Source organism: Neltuma alba, unplaced genomic scaffold, assembly GCF_004799145.2.
Source record: "Neltuma alba isolate B1F8T4 unplaced genomic scaffold, ASM479914v2 tig00010672_pilon, whole genome shotgun sequence".
NCBI classification, from domain to species: Eukaryota; Viridiplantae; Streptophyta; class Magnoliopsida; order Fabales; family Fabaceae; genus Neltuma; species Neltuma alba.
In genome coordinates, this window is record NW_021635514.1 from 29,477 (window position 1) to 45,558 (window position 16,082).

The following is a 16,082-nucleotide window of genomic DNA, read 5'->3' on the forward strand; positions in this document are numbered from 1 at the left end:
CAACAGAGACAATTGTGTCTCTTTCACTGCATTTGTGCATCAATTTCATGGGAAACACACGCTCGCATAGGATCGATGGGGATATCCATTGGTTAATTTTCACTCGTAGTTTTCATTTCTCAAAACTTTTTATATTTTTAAAAATGACATCATAATTGTGCAGTACATTCATTTTTATTCATCATTCAATGTGCATTTAGAGGGTGTTTGGCAACCTCCAAATCATGATTTCAGAAGCATTTTTCCGTAAAACGAGACAAACTCCTCTACATATTTATTTCGTAAACCGTAAAAGCACTTCTGAAACTATAGTTTGATTTCTATCCAAATATCCTTTTATTTCTTTATCATAAAACATCTGCATCCCATGTAATAATTTATATTATGGGTTTGAAAAAGAAAACAAAGAAGAAAGGGCCCCGACGCCGAGCAAGGGAGGATCACCTAAACAATTTTAAATTGATTTTGTAGGGTTCGGCCAACGATTTAAACTCGTTGACCGGCAAATTAATAGGACAGAAAAGGACAAGGGAGCATCATTATGTGTAAAGGGTTGTAGTTAGGGTCGATCAACAAAATGCCACTAATTATGTTGATTGGATCAAAGTTTTGAAGAATTAAATTCTCAGTATCGTGTTTGAATTAGAGAGGATTTGACTTGAATATGTTATCTGAATACAAAAAATTTTGTAGATTCTAATATATCAAATTTTTTCATTACAAGTCATCTAGAATTCCAAATACCTTTTTATATTTACATTAGTTATTTTAAATCTCCTTACTTTTCTTTAATACCATCCAAATACGTGAACAAGTCAATTCAGTTGGGTAATTCATTATTATTGGCGTGGATTTTTTTATACTCTCCAAATGAAATTTTTTAAATACGTGGATTTTAAACTTGAGATTATAAATCCAAAATTATATTGAAATCCAAATCCATCTATCTACATGCCACCTAATCTTATATTGGTTGAGTTGAATAAGAAGAATATTGGATATTTTCAATGTAAAACTCGGGAGAAGAAGCATGCTGATTTGGAACCCAACAATAAACCCAATACAAAATAGTTTATTGTTGTACCATATGCTAAACAGTTGTCAATGAATAGAGATGCGTGTTTATTGTAAAACGGCAATACAATACAAACAACATATTTACCAAGCGAAGGGCTAGTTTGTTTGGGATTAAAAAAAATTATTTAAGTTGAGCTAGATATTTTTTTAAAAAAAAATGGCTTGGAGTATGAGAAAAATGACGATAGAAGAATTTAAGTTGAATACATGATGGATGTGTTGGAAAATCTTATTCCCGACAAGCTATTTGAGATAACTCAAAAAAAATAGCTAAAAGCTTATGATCGGTTTAATTGTTTCCAACAACTCTAAGTACTGCCTTCGATCCTAATTATTATCTCCGGTTCTAATTATAAGACTTCATTTATAAACTATAAATGAAATCCTATAATTAGAACCGGAAGTAGTATATCAAAGTCCATTACCATCCTGTTCCTTTTTTTTTTTATAACAAATCAGCCCTAAAACGAACCTCATAATTTCTGTTGTTTCCACCATGGTTCTAAAGTGTACAGGTTAAAAGCCAGGGTGGACGCGTGTGATGATGGGCAGATAAGACCTTTCATTTTATTTTTCCTTCCATGTTCCTCCATTTTATTTATTTATGTACTACCTCCGGTGTTTAATACAAGAATTAGTTTAACATTTAACTTGATCTTAAATATAAGATTTTAATCTACTTTATTTCTAATATTTATCTATTTTGCTGTCAAGTAATTTCTATAGCAATTATATATGTTAAAGAGTTACTATCAATAGGTAATTTAAACACACATGATTAATAATGATATTTTAAAAAAATCATGTCTATTTATTACAAATAACTAATCTAACCAACTATTTTAATATATTTAAATTAATTAACTAGTTTTTATATTAAGAATCAGAAATAGTACTATTTTACTGGGGACCAGGATAGATAAGACAGCTGAGATGCTCAACAGTAGGCGGGAAGGAATTCAGGCGGTGCATGTCGTCCACCTAATATTGGTATTGGCATTCTACCAAACGGCACCATTATTTTAGTGTGGATCAGTATAACAGGTTCTGCACTATTCATCAACCATATCCAACGTTTTAAGTTTTAAAGTTGGAATACTAATTCCACTGCCTTTGACGTTATCAGGAGAGGCAGATGTCTGTATAAATCCGAATGATCCATGCAAATATTAGAAAGCTTCACTCTAGCATTATTCCAAGCCACAAAATGAGGCCCAGAAAATTTTAAGAAATGATTGTTAATTATGCCCAATGGCCTAAGGTTCAACTTTCAACCCTTTGACCCGCGATTTAAAACAAAATTGAATGTATTATCAATATCAATGGCAGGCCTAATCCATTGTATATAACTCTCGACGTCAGGTTGGTAGGTTTAGCTAGCTACTGTTGATTATATTGCCTTCTGGGAACAGAATCTTCCATCCTAAGTTTTCTTGAACGTTAAATCATTATTATACATTAAAATACAAAGGGGATAAAAGCACTTAATAGTTTTCTTCACGATGCACGGTTCAACAACTCTTTTTTTTTTTTTTCCCCTGTCTCTTTCCTCTCTCCGTGGTCGTGATTCCACTGTCACCCTTTCCATTATTCCTGTTTCGTCTAATTTTCATTGTCAGCCTTATCTGGTTTTAAAAAGGTTTACAAAGTAATCGGTGTTTATTACTAAAAATTATGTAATTTACGTTATTTTGATTTAAAAATCCGAGTGTCTAATATTTATAGGTAGGGAAGGAGGGATTGTGAAATAGGAGATTTACATGCCAGATCATGAACGAACGGAATCAGAGTGTGAGCATGGTGAGTGGTTTGTGCTATAATGAGGATACTTTGGGGTTGATTGGGAATTTGGATAAGAGCGTAAGGGCCAATGAGAGGTCGTTGAGGCGTCACATTATAGGAAAGAAAAATAAAGATGGAGGGTCATTATTGACAGCATCAATCTCATAATTTTTAATGATGCCCAGGCCAAAGTCAATAATAATATTGCAAAGTACAGACAGATATAGTGAGTCGTGGTTTAGTTACAATATCGATGCCTTCCTATGATCCGCGACCATTAATTTGTGCTGTTCATTTTTATGACCTTGTCTGATCTGATCTGATACTAATATTTTGCAACAAGCCCGCCATGCCTGACCCCGTCTACATTAACATCCAGCACAGCCATCTTCCGATTAATTAGAATAATTCCCTGTGCACCGTAGAGGGTATTCAGACTGTTTTTTTTTAATGGTAATTAAGTAATTTCCTTCTTACAAGACGATAATATATTGACATGACGTCGCATCAGTGAAATAACAATTAAATCTTGAGAAAAACATTTGAACATCTTTATTCCTGTGTAACATGTCGTCACATCTGTTAATGGAATGAGTATATGAATCCATGAGACCCTCCATTATAGTAAAAGCATAATGTAACGGCTGATTGAACATGGATGGGCTCTTATACCTTATCCGTCTGACTTATCCTCGCATGAACTTATAATAAAACAAAGTCAAATGATCACATAGCAACACAAATAACTAATTTTAAAAACTTTTTTTTAAAATACTCAAATTAGTCTATTCCATTAAAAAGTATAAATGATGTGATAAAACTAGTCAGACACACAAAGGATGAGGCTGACGTGGTGTTTGATCCATAATAATTACATTGACAAGGAGTGACGACTTAAAATCGGGCTCCACTTCAAGACCCACTTGTGATCCTATTTGGAACAGAAAACCATTCATGATGCGGTGCAAGCTCAGCAGGCCCAAACAAAGTAATAACCGGGGGCTTATGATCTCCAATGACGTCTATTGAGCGAGCAAGAGTTTGAGTTTGTCCCTCTTCATTATCTGACAGTACACCACCACAACCCAATATACCCAACATTATTGCCATTTATTCTCTAATAAATTTATTTTACCTTTTTAGTTAAGTTTTAACCAATCTATCTAATCTATCCGTAAAATTTGACCAAGCGCATCCCTTTTTTTTCCCTAGATATATGTATCCTCCTATCGGAGACAATCATGCTCAATATACTGTTGAGTACTAAATGTGAGTACTTTTCTCTCAATGTAGATTCAAACATTAATTTGTTATATTACGATCGATAAACTCATTCTGTTAGACTCAACGTATCCTCTTTTGACTTTTGAGAATTGTTGCTGAGAAGGCGCAAGTGAGTGACCCATTAAAAAAAAGGCCTTAGGGGAACTATGTACAAAGCCCAACAAAGTGTACCGAGTTGACGCGTGAAACTAGAGCAAGCATTCGCCTCGTAAAGGGAAAGACGAGCATGGGCTGCGACTTGGGCTGAGTCATTGGCTGATTGGATAGCAAGCCTTGCAGAGTTGGTTGTACTTATGGACGTCAAAATTGTGAGATCGCATCAGCTTGTGCTGCTTCACAGTAAATCGGCGCCGAAAGTAGCCCTGGAAGGTGGGCTCTGTGGAAGTCCTGAGGAAGAAGAGGTAGGCCAGAGCCACGTGCAGCGACGTCAAGAAGAAGCATATTGGCTCCATCACATCCCAGCTTAGCTCCCAGAACGTTAGCCTCATCAACCCAATCGTCTGCGCCATCATCAGACCCAGTCCCACATACAGCTCCCTCCACACCATCGCCTTCGCTTCCTCGTCAATCTTCTCCTTCTGCTTCTCCATCTCCTCCAGCTCCTTCCTTCTTCTGTCATCTGGATGCGCTATCGTTTCACATATCAGCCTCTCCATCGCTTTCACCACCTGAAACCCCACATATCACGGCATCTTCACTACTCACTGGGTTTTTCTTAAAATCCTGCCGCGTTACAGAGCACAATAATGGTTCGTTGATTACCTGCTCGGGTCGCAGAAATACCACGTTTCCCAAAACGATGACGCTTCCGGACTCATCCAACTTCTTGGCGAACTCCGCGCCTTGATCTTCATTCTCACACCCCTGAACGCAGATCCCAACATATTCAGAGTAAGAAATGGATGTCTTTGGGATTTCCCTTAGTCTGGCTTTGACCTTCTCGAGCTGCGATGCGCCCAGAATCTTCTTCGCCTCCTTCACAGATATTCCGTACGGTGTCTCGGCGTTGCGTGGAGGCCGGATAAGGCCGCGAAAGTCTCCGGTAACGCTGATGCTTTTCAGCTTCTCTCTGAGATCGTCTCCCATGGGAAGTGACAGAAAATCAGGGGTGCTTGTCTGCCCGGGATGACACACGACTCTCCTGTGGAGAAACCGCCGGAAAAAGCCGCTGTCAAGCGGGGATCCCGACGGGGTAGCGCAGTGGCTTTGAATGTTTGTTTTGGAAGCATTCGGAGGAACCGTGGGGGAATATTGAGGTGGTGGGGGAGAGGAAATGGCTGTGAATGTTTTGAAACCGTCGAGGAGACGCTTCGTGAATGATTTTTGAAGCGCCATTGATGCGGGAGAGGTAGGGTTCTGATTATTGAATCAGAGAAGAATCCTGAGAGCGTGAGGAAAGTTTTGGTCCTATACATATAGGTCCAGATTCGAGGGAGGAGAGAGAAGAATCTTCATTTTTTTGGGAAAGAGAGAAGAATCTTTTTTATTTTTTTATAGCATCTTTTTATTATTTCTTTCGTCGTAATTTCTTATATATTTCCAAGAGAATATAGATCACATATTTTATTTCAAAGAGCATGATGGTGTTATTAATCCGTATTTATATTTTCCTCCTTTAAATAACCCTGAATGGTCTGTGTCCTTTGATTAATATGTGTGTGTGTGTGTGTGAAATGTCAAGTTTTTCTGGCTTTCGTGTGCGCGCGAAATAATACTGATCATAGTTGTCTCACGGTTTATTTAAAACATATTTGTGATAGTTTTCATGATATACATTTTGGTGGTTATGAAAGGGCAGAAAAAGATCTTGAAGTTTAACGATACACCCTGATAATAGCAGCCTCCAGGCAAATTAAATGAGAATTATTTGGGGAAGAGGGTCAAATAACAAAAGTCAGTAAAATATTTCTCAACGAAGAAGTTTGTGGGTAGGAATGACTAATAAGCCAGCAGGTATTACTGTTTCTCCAACACGGTTTCGTCGAATTAACTGAGTGCATAACACTACGGCGTTCCTCCTCCCTGCACACTGCTTTCAGGTTCTGCTATATATAGATTCCAGAGGGACCGGATGGACAGCAGCTTTTATTCTTAATGAATCACGTATATGTGTGATGTAATGGTATTGATTTTAATATAAAAGTTAGTTAATTAATTTAAGTAAATTAAAAAAGTTAGTTAAATTAGTTATTTATAATAAATATGTGTTATCTTCTCTAAAATATTACTACCTTTGGTCCTTAATATAAGGTTCTGTTTGATTTTTATTTTGATCCTAATTATAAGACTCCAACTCATTTTGCCTCTCATATTTACGTATTTTTTTCAAGGTAGTCCTTCTGATAATGGTAGTTCTAGCTAATACACTTGATTAGCAATAATGTTTTAGAAAAGACAACACATATTTATTACAAATAACTAACTTAACTTATTTTTCTAATCTCCTCAAATTAGTCAACTAGCTCTTATAATTAGGACTGGAGGTAGTATTTCTATTCAAATGCATTGATTAGGACAACTATTATTATAAAAACTATTTTAAAAAAATAAATAAATATAAGAGATAAAATAAATTAAGATTTTATATTTAAAACAAAAACAAAAACCAAACGAGATGTTCTATTAAAAGTAAGAGGAGGCAGTGGTCTCTACTCAGAGTTCAAGTTAAGAAAATAACGGGTGATTCAAACCGGTACAATAAAACTTAGGCGCAATCATCGTCAAAATAGAAAGTGCGCCAAAAACCACGTGACTTGTCGTGGCGTGTTTTAGTGTACAACGAGAATTTAACCCCGCTCTATAACTTTTAATACTCTTTCAGTTCTTAACGTAAGATTTAGTTGTTAAGTTAATTTTAATTTTAAATATAAGACTTATTTTTTATATTTATCAATTTTTTTAAATTACTCTTATAGATACTCTCTCAATCAAACCAAGTAGAAGAAGAAAATAGGATATTAAAAAGATGATTATGGTATTTGAAGAAAAACATGTCACATTTTTATAATTAACTAACTTACCTAACTTTCTTAATCTAATCAAATTAGTTAAATGAGTTTTATATTAAGGATCGGAAGGATATTATATTAAGATCTGGAAGAGTATATAAACACCACACACTCACCCTTATAATATTTTACTAATTTTTTTGCATTGAACATTTTATATATGTATCAAATTAATAATTTTATAGAAGTTATAAATCAGCAGCACAAATGGCAGTGGAAGTCTAGTACGCCCAATTTTTTGTCACGTGCACAACACATGCATATGCCCCCCGCTAACACCCACAACCATCCAAACAGTCTCCCATCCCATATTACGCAAGGTCCCTTTTGGGTCTTTGAAACATATACGGATCCATGATATGATCACGATGCTTGAATTTAGTTTGGTCTCACTGAAATGGAAGTAAGCCCACTCGCAGGCTGGGTCTTCACAAGCATCATCATTCATTCCTGTCCTCTCCATGCCCTCTTTTGTTTTATAGCTGCCCTCGTCAAAATTGCATTTCAAATAAAAATTCACAAGGGTGTTTGTACTTTCAAAATTTAAATAACGACCATAATACATATAAAAATAATTTGCTTTATCTCATTAGGCTTGAAGCCATATTTATTTTAAAAAAAAAATGCTTGAACCTCTTGCCTCCGTTCATGTCTAATTCAACTTTCAGCACCTGAGTTTTATAATGGCATCGTATTTACAATAGGGATGGAAAAATAACAACATGTAAAATCCATTGTATTTGTTGACCGAGTTTTTCTTAATACTATTGCAGCAAGAACATGCGAGGAAATTTATTTATTTTCTTTAATATTTAGCTATTATTTATTAAAGTATTTTTATAATGTTTTGTGTGATACTTTATTTCTAATGAATAATCTGCCCTCATTGCACAATGACACCGAGTTATCCAAACATATTGGGTTCTAAGTCATGTAAGATCGTGGGGCCATCCACAATGGACGGTTTCAATTTGCAGCAAAGCAAATAATTGTTCAGCCAGGTGAGCTCACTTTAATTTGATACCCATTGTCACCAGTCCCAAATAACTACTGCTACTAATATTAATTAGTTAGTACTCCTTTGATTTTAATATAGGACCTAATTGTTGAGTTAGTTTTGGTTTTAAATATAAGACCAGTTTCTCATATTTATCATTTTCTCTAAATTACCCTTATGGATACTCCTTCAACTATATCAAGTAGAAGAGGAAGAGAGGGTATTAAGAAAGATGATTATGGTATTTTAGGAAAAACATGTCGCATTTCTTATAATTAACTAACTTATCTTTCTTAATCTAATCAAATAGTTAAATGGGTTTTATATTAAAGACCGGAGGAGTATAAATAAAACTAAAAGGGCACCGATCATCTGAGATCAGCAACATATTAACCCTTTTCTATGACCCAGAACTAAAAGCAAAAAATTTGAAATTACATATAATAGTTGTCAATGTCACACCTGATGGGTGGCTTCCATGAAAGACTCAAATATGAAAATAGTAATGGTGTTTGAGGCTATAAGTATGTTGGCTTTTGGTGAAGGGTCTGAATTGGATAGACAACAAAGTTCAATATGTTTTGTTTAGTCCAACACGTCATGCAATTTGAGAGACTAATCACGTCACACTTGGTTTGGATTCCCCACTTTGTGAGCATCTAATAATCTGACGCTATTTATTACACTTTTGTTTGCTGAATATGCGTAATCCTGTTAACTTGGAAGATTGGACAACGTACACAAATCTCGTCGTTTTGCTCTCTTAATTACTCCCCGAAATCTGCTTCATTGTGCAGTGCGTGTATATGGCTATCTTCTGATGCCGTTTATGATGGATTCATTCACAAAGTTGAAGTCATTTAATGAAAACAAGTTGACTGTAGGGAAGCAATCTCTTGGATTAAGTCCACACATCTCAACTTGTTCCTATATTTTGACTGTCTAGTAGTGACTGTTTTTAACTTCGCCTCTGCAATTTTCTTCACAATTTGGGAGGTACCTGGAAATAGTTGATTATAGTGTTGCGCATATTGCCTTCCCATCAACCAAGAGCCAAATCAGTGGCCGCAAAAGCCAGTTTCAACTGCATATATATACGTGGAATGAAAGAGTTGAAACTTTTGACCAGATTGTATAGGGCCATCAGTGGCAACAACACAAAGCAGGTTAAAAATGGTGTCCAGTCGGCTCAAGGCACAAACAATCGTAATAAATGGGTTCAGAAAAAATAAGAAAAAAAAAGGTTATAAGCCATAAAGCAGTACAGCTCATAGTGGCTCTTCTTTTTTAGGCTCATCTACTCGGCGACCTTTTGGGAACTCGTTTCAGAATGGAGTGAATGGAAAGAAACCCAGGTTCCTATAAGGAATCTTTGACTACTGATCAACAGTTTTGTCGTTTTATGATGTGATTCGGTGTTCTTGGAAAATATTGGATTCAGTCAGCAAAGGACATTGGTTGGTGCTGCTTCAGAAAGCGTGTCAAAGTAAGCAAAGCCGAAACAATTGTGGAATTCAAAAGACAAAAGGGGTCTGTATTGCATATGCTATCACGATCCAAAACTTTTTTGTCCTGCAATTTTTCATCCACCACGGCTCACCCTGATCATAAAGATCTTTCTATTAAAGATAATCCTATTTAAGACATTATTCATTAAATGTGAGTATCTTTTCGAGTGAGAATTTGAATCTTGATTAGTTATTTTGTGAGGAATTGACTTTTTCTACTAGATTCAATCCTATTGATCACCATGTTTCACTCTTCTTTTTTTTTATATGCTAAAATGTATCTTCCAATTAAAAGAAATCCTATTCAAAACATTGTCACGCTCTAAATATAAATAAGTCTTCCAACAACAGCAACTCAAACTGTGGTCACCATGGTTCACTCTTGTCACACAGAATATAATATGGAGAAGCACATGGGATGGGGCTTGCGTGGCGGGCCATTTACAGTGAAGAAGGGCGGGTCCAATTGAAGAAAACTTTGGAGATCGAAGCATGATGTGGGCCAGATAAAGCCCAATGTTATACTTACAATGAAACAAAGCCCAAGTTAATCTTAGCCGGGGAGTGCGATGCAAAACACGTAGGGTCCACTTGATGGATTTGACGGCATCCAAATCTCATATTTTACAGCGATGATTTGGATAAGCAGGGTTTAAAACTATCTTATCATCTTTTACATCGTCTTTTGCCCCAAAGAGAGAGAGATTCATATTTTATTTGAGATTCACATGTCTTACCTCATCTCCTTAATATAAGATCTTGTTTGACTTTTATTTTAGTATTAAATTTAAGACCCTAATCATTTTGCTTTATATATTTATTTATTTATTTCAAAATAATCCTTATAATATTAGTAGTTCCAGTCAATATGTTTGATTAACAAAAATATTTTAGGAAAGATAACATATATTTATTATAAATAACTAACTTAACTAATTTTTTAAATTTATTCAAATTAATGAATTAGCTCTTATATTAAATAACAGAGTTAATATAAGTCGTGGAGAACTCAAAAACATTCTATTTATTGTGTTGCAAATGAAAAGAAGCAGCGGAGGGTAGCGTGGGGCAGGGCATTAGTAGAAGGAGGATGCGCAGGGAAGGGCCTTGCGGGCGGAATAGACAAGAGAACATGAATTAGAGTTTTCTCAATCCACGGTTGAAAGCTACTCATCCTTATCATTCACAAACACAGCACCCTTCAGTTTTAAGATTTTTTAGCTTACACCTACAAGCAACAAGGCATGTATACATACAAACACATATACGACAATCAGAGCGGGCATGTACTTATGAATCATGGTGAGAGAGAGAGAGAGAGAGAGAGAGCAATGTCAAAAGAAGCAGCAAACCCACACCTAACTTTATTGGCGTGTCTCGTTTGTTTCTGTTTTTGTGGGGATACCTATTAAATGTCCAACGGCGCTGTCTTCTCCGCCCGTTTCACACTCTTTCTTCTACTTTTTTTGCCCCTTCAAAATTTGCTTTTATCATTTCTTATTCTTGCTGCTACTACTTTTCATTTTCAATCCAACCCACAACCACAGGCATTAACCATTCCATTATCATCTCATCTTTTCTTCGTTTCCTTCACAGGAGACGATTCCTAGTTCCCACACCACCTTTTCCATATAAAACAGTTTATTTCTCTTTGTCTGCTGGAAATTCCCCTACAAATGAAACTTTAGGCGTCAACTATAACCTTACTTTTTCTTCTTATTTCAATAGCGTGTAGGTCTATAATTAATTGACGGCTTATCCGAACCCTGCCTCTTTTACCACAAAACTGTTGGCTGGAGATCAGGACCACATGGGGTACCTACAAGGCTACAACCCTACATCTAGCTGGTGATGATACAAGCCACACTGTAAACAAGGACAGATTCCAGAAACAGTCCTTGATTCTAAAACATGCAGAAAGGGAAGCTCTTGCAAGGATCCAGATCTTGTATGATAAAGATCGTGCCAACTTTGTTGAAGTAACGAAGGCTGGTTTTGATTGTTTGAATAATAAAGATATCAATTTACATGGTTAATCTGTCACCTTCAACTTATCTCCTATCTCTGTCACGGCCTCATGATTTAATTGTTGAAGTTTGAAAATTATGGTGTGGATGGAGATAAGATGCCTTGGTGAGTTCTTGAATACTGATGGGGAGGCGCAACCACAGCCCAACTGGCGACGAGACCGTTGGTGTGTTAAAGCAGTTTCAGAGAGGGGCGCTGATATTTTGGCAGGCTCGTAGCCCTGTCTCAGGATGCCTCCAAAACAACGAGTGGGCCCCCCTTTGATCTTAAAATCCCCTGACGTTGACACTCTCCAGCGTCCTCACCACCCACTCCCAGTTGGCGCCATTCCAAAGTCCCAGTCAAATTCTCAATTTTCTCTCTCATCAAGCTTGCTCACTGGGTGCCCTTTTATTTGGTTCTTTCTCTACGCCCCACTGCTTCCACAAGCATGAAAAATAAAAATAAAAATAGATGGTTACCGCCTGTTTGGGAACGGGACCACAAATGATAATGTTTGAACGCTCCTTCTCCACTGTGAAATGAATAACTAATAACGTGAATAATGGAAAAAAGAATTGATATGTATTTTTTTAATCTGTTAATTCTCCCGTCCAATGGAGGACCAAACGATGCTTTCATTTTAAAAAGCCTGCATTGAGCTAGTGGAGAGGCGGGAGAAGAAGACATACGTTCGGATAAAGCAGACGAGAGCTACTTCCAGGTTAGCGACACAATGAATGAATCACGGAGAAAATAGTCATTAAGACTTCCCTAACCATCCAGTCGTCCCCAGGATGACATATTTACATAACAAGGCTATCCAACAAAAGAGGGGGAAAAAAGCCTCTATAGCTACTCATATTGACCTACATCTTACACAGATGAGAAACATACAAACCACATACATATATGTTACATGGCAGGCAGGTAGGGAAGCGAACATAGATAAATAGGTCCCATTATCCGTGTCAGCATATGCAATATTAAGCTATTATATGTAATTCTCATCATTTTAATTCATCTCATTTCATTTGCACATGGTCTTCAGCCTCTTCGCAGCTTGGACGAATCCCATAATCACCTGCAACTCGTCCATTTGCTGCACAAGCAAAATAATAATATACTTTCATCTTCTAATAATACTCAACTGACAGGTGACAAGCAGTTAAGGCAGAGAGATGAGAATGCTGCTATTATTTCTGAGTACCTGTGACATGAAATGCCTCTCAACAACATCCATTAGCTGTTCTTTTGAAGGGTTTGGGGCGGAATACACCTACACGTACGTTGTAGATGTCAGTACAACAGAAGTATCATTCCTGGGTTACAGTCATCAAGAATAAGGGCCTAGGAATTTACGAGATTAAAATGTCGCCAGTATCTCCACAATGCAGCCATTTCCAGTTTGCTCAAATCAACCTTCTGCAAAGAAATATTCAAATTTACGTTAATAGTTGTAGTAATAACAAAATCTTTACAATGTAACAACACGGCCAAGTAAATAATACAAGAAAAGTAAACGTTAAAGTGATTTACAGTGGACCGCTGAGGTGTAGAAATGGATCCATTCGTCTGTGAATCACCCGAGAGGGACCTGCTGACAGTCTTGTGAGATGATCCCAATGATCTTTGCATTCTGTGCCTCGATTTGTGGGACTTTTGAGTGTCATCCGATGCTGAGAAATTAAGGTGGCTCAAACAAAATCAGAAATAATGGTGGGACCAACAAAGAGATAAAGACGCAAGAGCTTTTAGAAATAGCAAAAAAGAAAGGTGAAGGCATAATGGATCCAATGTACCAACCTACACTACTTTCTAAACCCACGGGCATGGTACAGAAAGAAAACAGTTAATTGAAATATCATATCATCGGATATGAGCACATGAGACCGGCTCTAGTGTCGACGTACTTGAATTGGATTCCTCACTCCCCCATCCTTTAACCGCACACCCCATTCCCAATTCATGGACCACCAAGGTGATTAGAAACACATAATACCATACAATAAATGATTAGCACTGCTGAGTGTACGATCAGAATGTGAAGTAGTTAATTACTCTACTGTGTTCCACAGTAAGTAGGAAAAAATTAATAAGCGCCAGTCTATAATATTTTATAGTGAAACAGACTTACAATAGGCCACACCTCTTAATGCTAGCCAGTATGGACAGGATGGTCAGGAGCAGTAAAACCCTCTTCAACCAACAAATGAGCTTCAAAAGTTTCTAAGAAAACAGAGTAAAAAGGTAGAGGAATGGCCATACATTTGTTTTGGGCTAGAAGGAACTTAAAGATCAAACTCACCCATATCTGATCCATTCCACTGCGCATTTTCGAATTCAAGTTCATCATCTTCCTCATTACCGGTGGGTGCTTCAATCACACTAAGGGCATTCCTTTGTAGTTTTACTTCAATACCATTTGCAAGAACCTGCAAATTTGATACCGTGCACAATGTGAGAATCATCTTGACCAAGCAAAATGCTTCTTGAAATAAACCATGGAATAAAACAAATGGTCGGTTGAAAGGAGAACTTCGCATAACAGCAAACAAATTCCTTTCCATCACCAAAGTTCAAACCAGGCAACGCCAAGTGCCAACCTAATTTCGGACAAAGTGAGTGTGTAACCATTAGTTAGAATCCAAATCCCAAGAAAAAAGACCCCAGAGACAGAACACCTCTTGATGCATAGATCAGCTTTGCAAGCACAGAGACAAAGTGAAAGAGAGGTTTACGAAGCACGGCAACCAAAAAAGACTTAGATAATTAGGTTAAACCAACAGGCATTTAAGTGTCAAAAAATTCCAATATTCCAACGATTATCCTCTTATCCTCAACGAGAAATAAGAATCCAGCCCATGACGTGCGTATGCATTTAACGTTATTTAATATTTGGAGACATTATACAGTATAAGCCCAACCGGGAATTGCCCAGCTGATCAGGGTCACTCGGTGCACGATGAAGTTAAGTAGGTCTAAATATAAAGCAACGGGTTCTTATTTCATTCTCCAATCAAAGGAATGACAATCAGAAAACGCATGCGACACTCAGGGGAACAATTTGATATGCAACATCCCACGTCAGCATGAGAAAGATCCACAAGCAAGATTAACATTCATTTAAAAACCACTCGTCATAAACCCATGATTAAGCAATCACAACAAAGAGGGTTTGACCTACTTCGACAATAAAGAGCGCACAAGAGAAAAATTAAGCAACCGATCGTTATAAAGAACCTTCTAGAACACCAGATCCATAGATAATCTCGAACATGCAATGGATACCTACATGTAGTGATCAAAAATTGCAACGGGGAACATACATGCACTGATAAAATCTAATCAAATGGCAACACAAAATAGGCAGGACAAGGAAATTTCAAATTAAGAGACGTCAATAAAGTGATTGAATAAGAATTTCTGCGACGGGCTCATGATCTTCCTGTTAAATTCAAACATAAGATATCAGCGTGCAATAGAGGCTTGGAAGTGATAAATTCGACCGTAAAAAGATTGGGACGATATCGAAACAGCAATACAACATGAAAACACCATACTGACATTGATGTCGGGATAAAATAATTATGAAGACAAACGACAATGTAACCCAAAATTAGTCTCGGGCAATCCCGATAAGGCAATACCATAACCCATTCTCTCGGAAAAATCAAATTGGTCCAGAAAGTTACCAGCCAATGCCACCCGCCAAGGCCAACGGCCTTCTTGACCACTCCTTGCAGACCAACAAGAACCGATTTGGTACGGTTATTCCCGGTTACGACGACCTTTGTATGACGGGGGAGCACAGATAGCTCCTCTTCGCTACTGTCTCCGCAGCTCTGCAACTGGGTGAAGCCACCATTAACGGAAGTTTCCATTGCTTCGAGCATTTACGCTTTTAACTCGGAATTTTGCAAGTGGAAAAACCAAATAAAAGCTCCCAAATTATCAATCGAAATTGTATATAATCAGAAGATCTTGCGTCGCGGACAGAGTAGAGGCCAATTTCGGAGCAGAAGAGATTGGACGCAAGAGAAATTTGGGAAAAAAAATTGCAGAGAGAAAAAACACAGATGAGAGAGAGAAACAGAACCGGTGTGTGAGTAAGAGACAGAGAGGAAGAGAGAGATGGTGAGAGTGACTGGTATGGTTAATTAGTGTGTAGGTATGAATCCCGACGAGAAGAAATGATCGAATAGGAGGTTGACACGTCAAAGGAGAGAGGTTGGCGCTTTAATCAGGCGCTTGAGGAGAGCCGATGATACGGCATGATGGGCATGAGGCAAAACCACGCGCTGCTTTGCATGTAACCTCTATGGCATTCTCCAGCTGACCTGTTGACTCCGTCGTTGGGCCCCTTTTATGGAATGACGAAATCGCCCTTCTCTCCTTCCCATCGGTCTGTCCCATCCT

The 16,082-nt window shown here is 37.4% G+C and overlaps 2 protein-coding genes across 2 annotated transcripts; both read right to left on the reverse strand.

The window, feature by feature from the left end:
* Positions 1–4,191: 4,191 nt before the first annotated feature.
* On the reverse strand, positions 4,192–5,613 carry LOC114758173 (calcium uniporter protein 4, mitochondrial). The gene is made up of 2 exons (XM_028947196.1): positions 4,906–5,613; positions 4,192–4,811 (listed from the first exon to the last, which is right to left on the reverse strand). The coding sequence occupies exons 1-2, from the start codon at positions 5,476–5,478 to the stop codon at positions 4,392–4,394; spliced, it is 993 nt and encodes a 330-aa protein (XP_028803029.1). The 5' UTR covers positions 5,479–5,613; the 3' UTR covers positions 4,192–4,391.
* Positions 5,614–12,356: 6,743 nt separating this feature from the next.
* Positions 12,357–15,762, reverse strand: LOC114758174 (uncharacterized). Its single transcript, XM_028947197.1, has 6 exons — positions 15,359–15,762; positions 13,972–14,098; positions 13,203–13,342; positions 13,026–13,088; positions 12,874–12,942; positions 12,357–12,765 (listed from the first exon to the last, which is right to left on the reverse strand). The coding sequence occupies exons 1-6, from the start codon at positions 15,557–15,559 to the stop codon at positions 12,694–12,696; spliced, it is 672 nt and encodes a 223-aa protein (XP_028803030.1). The 5' UTR covers positions 15,560–15,762; the 3' UTR covers positions 12,357–12,693.
* Positions 15,763–16,082: the final 320 nt, after the last annotated feature.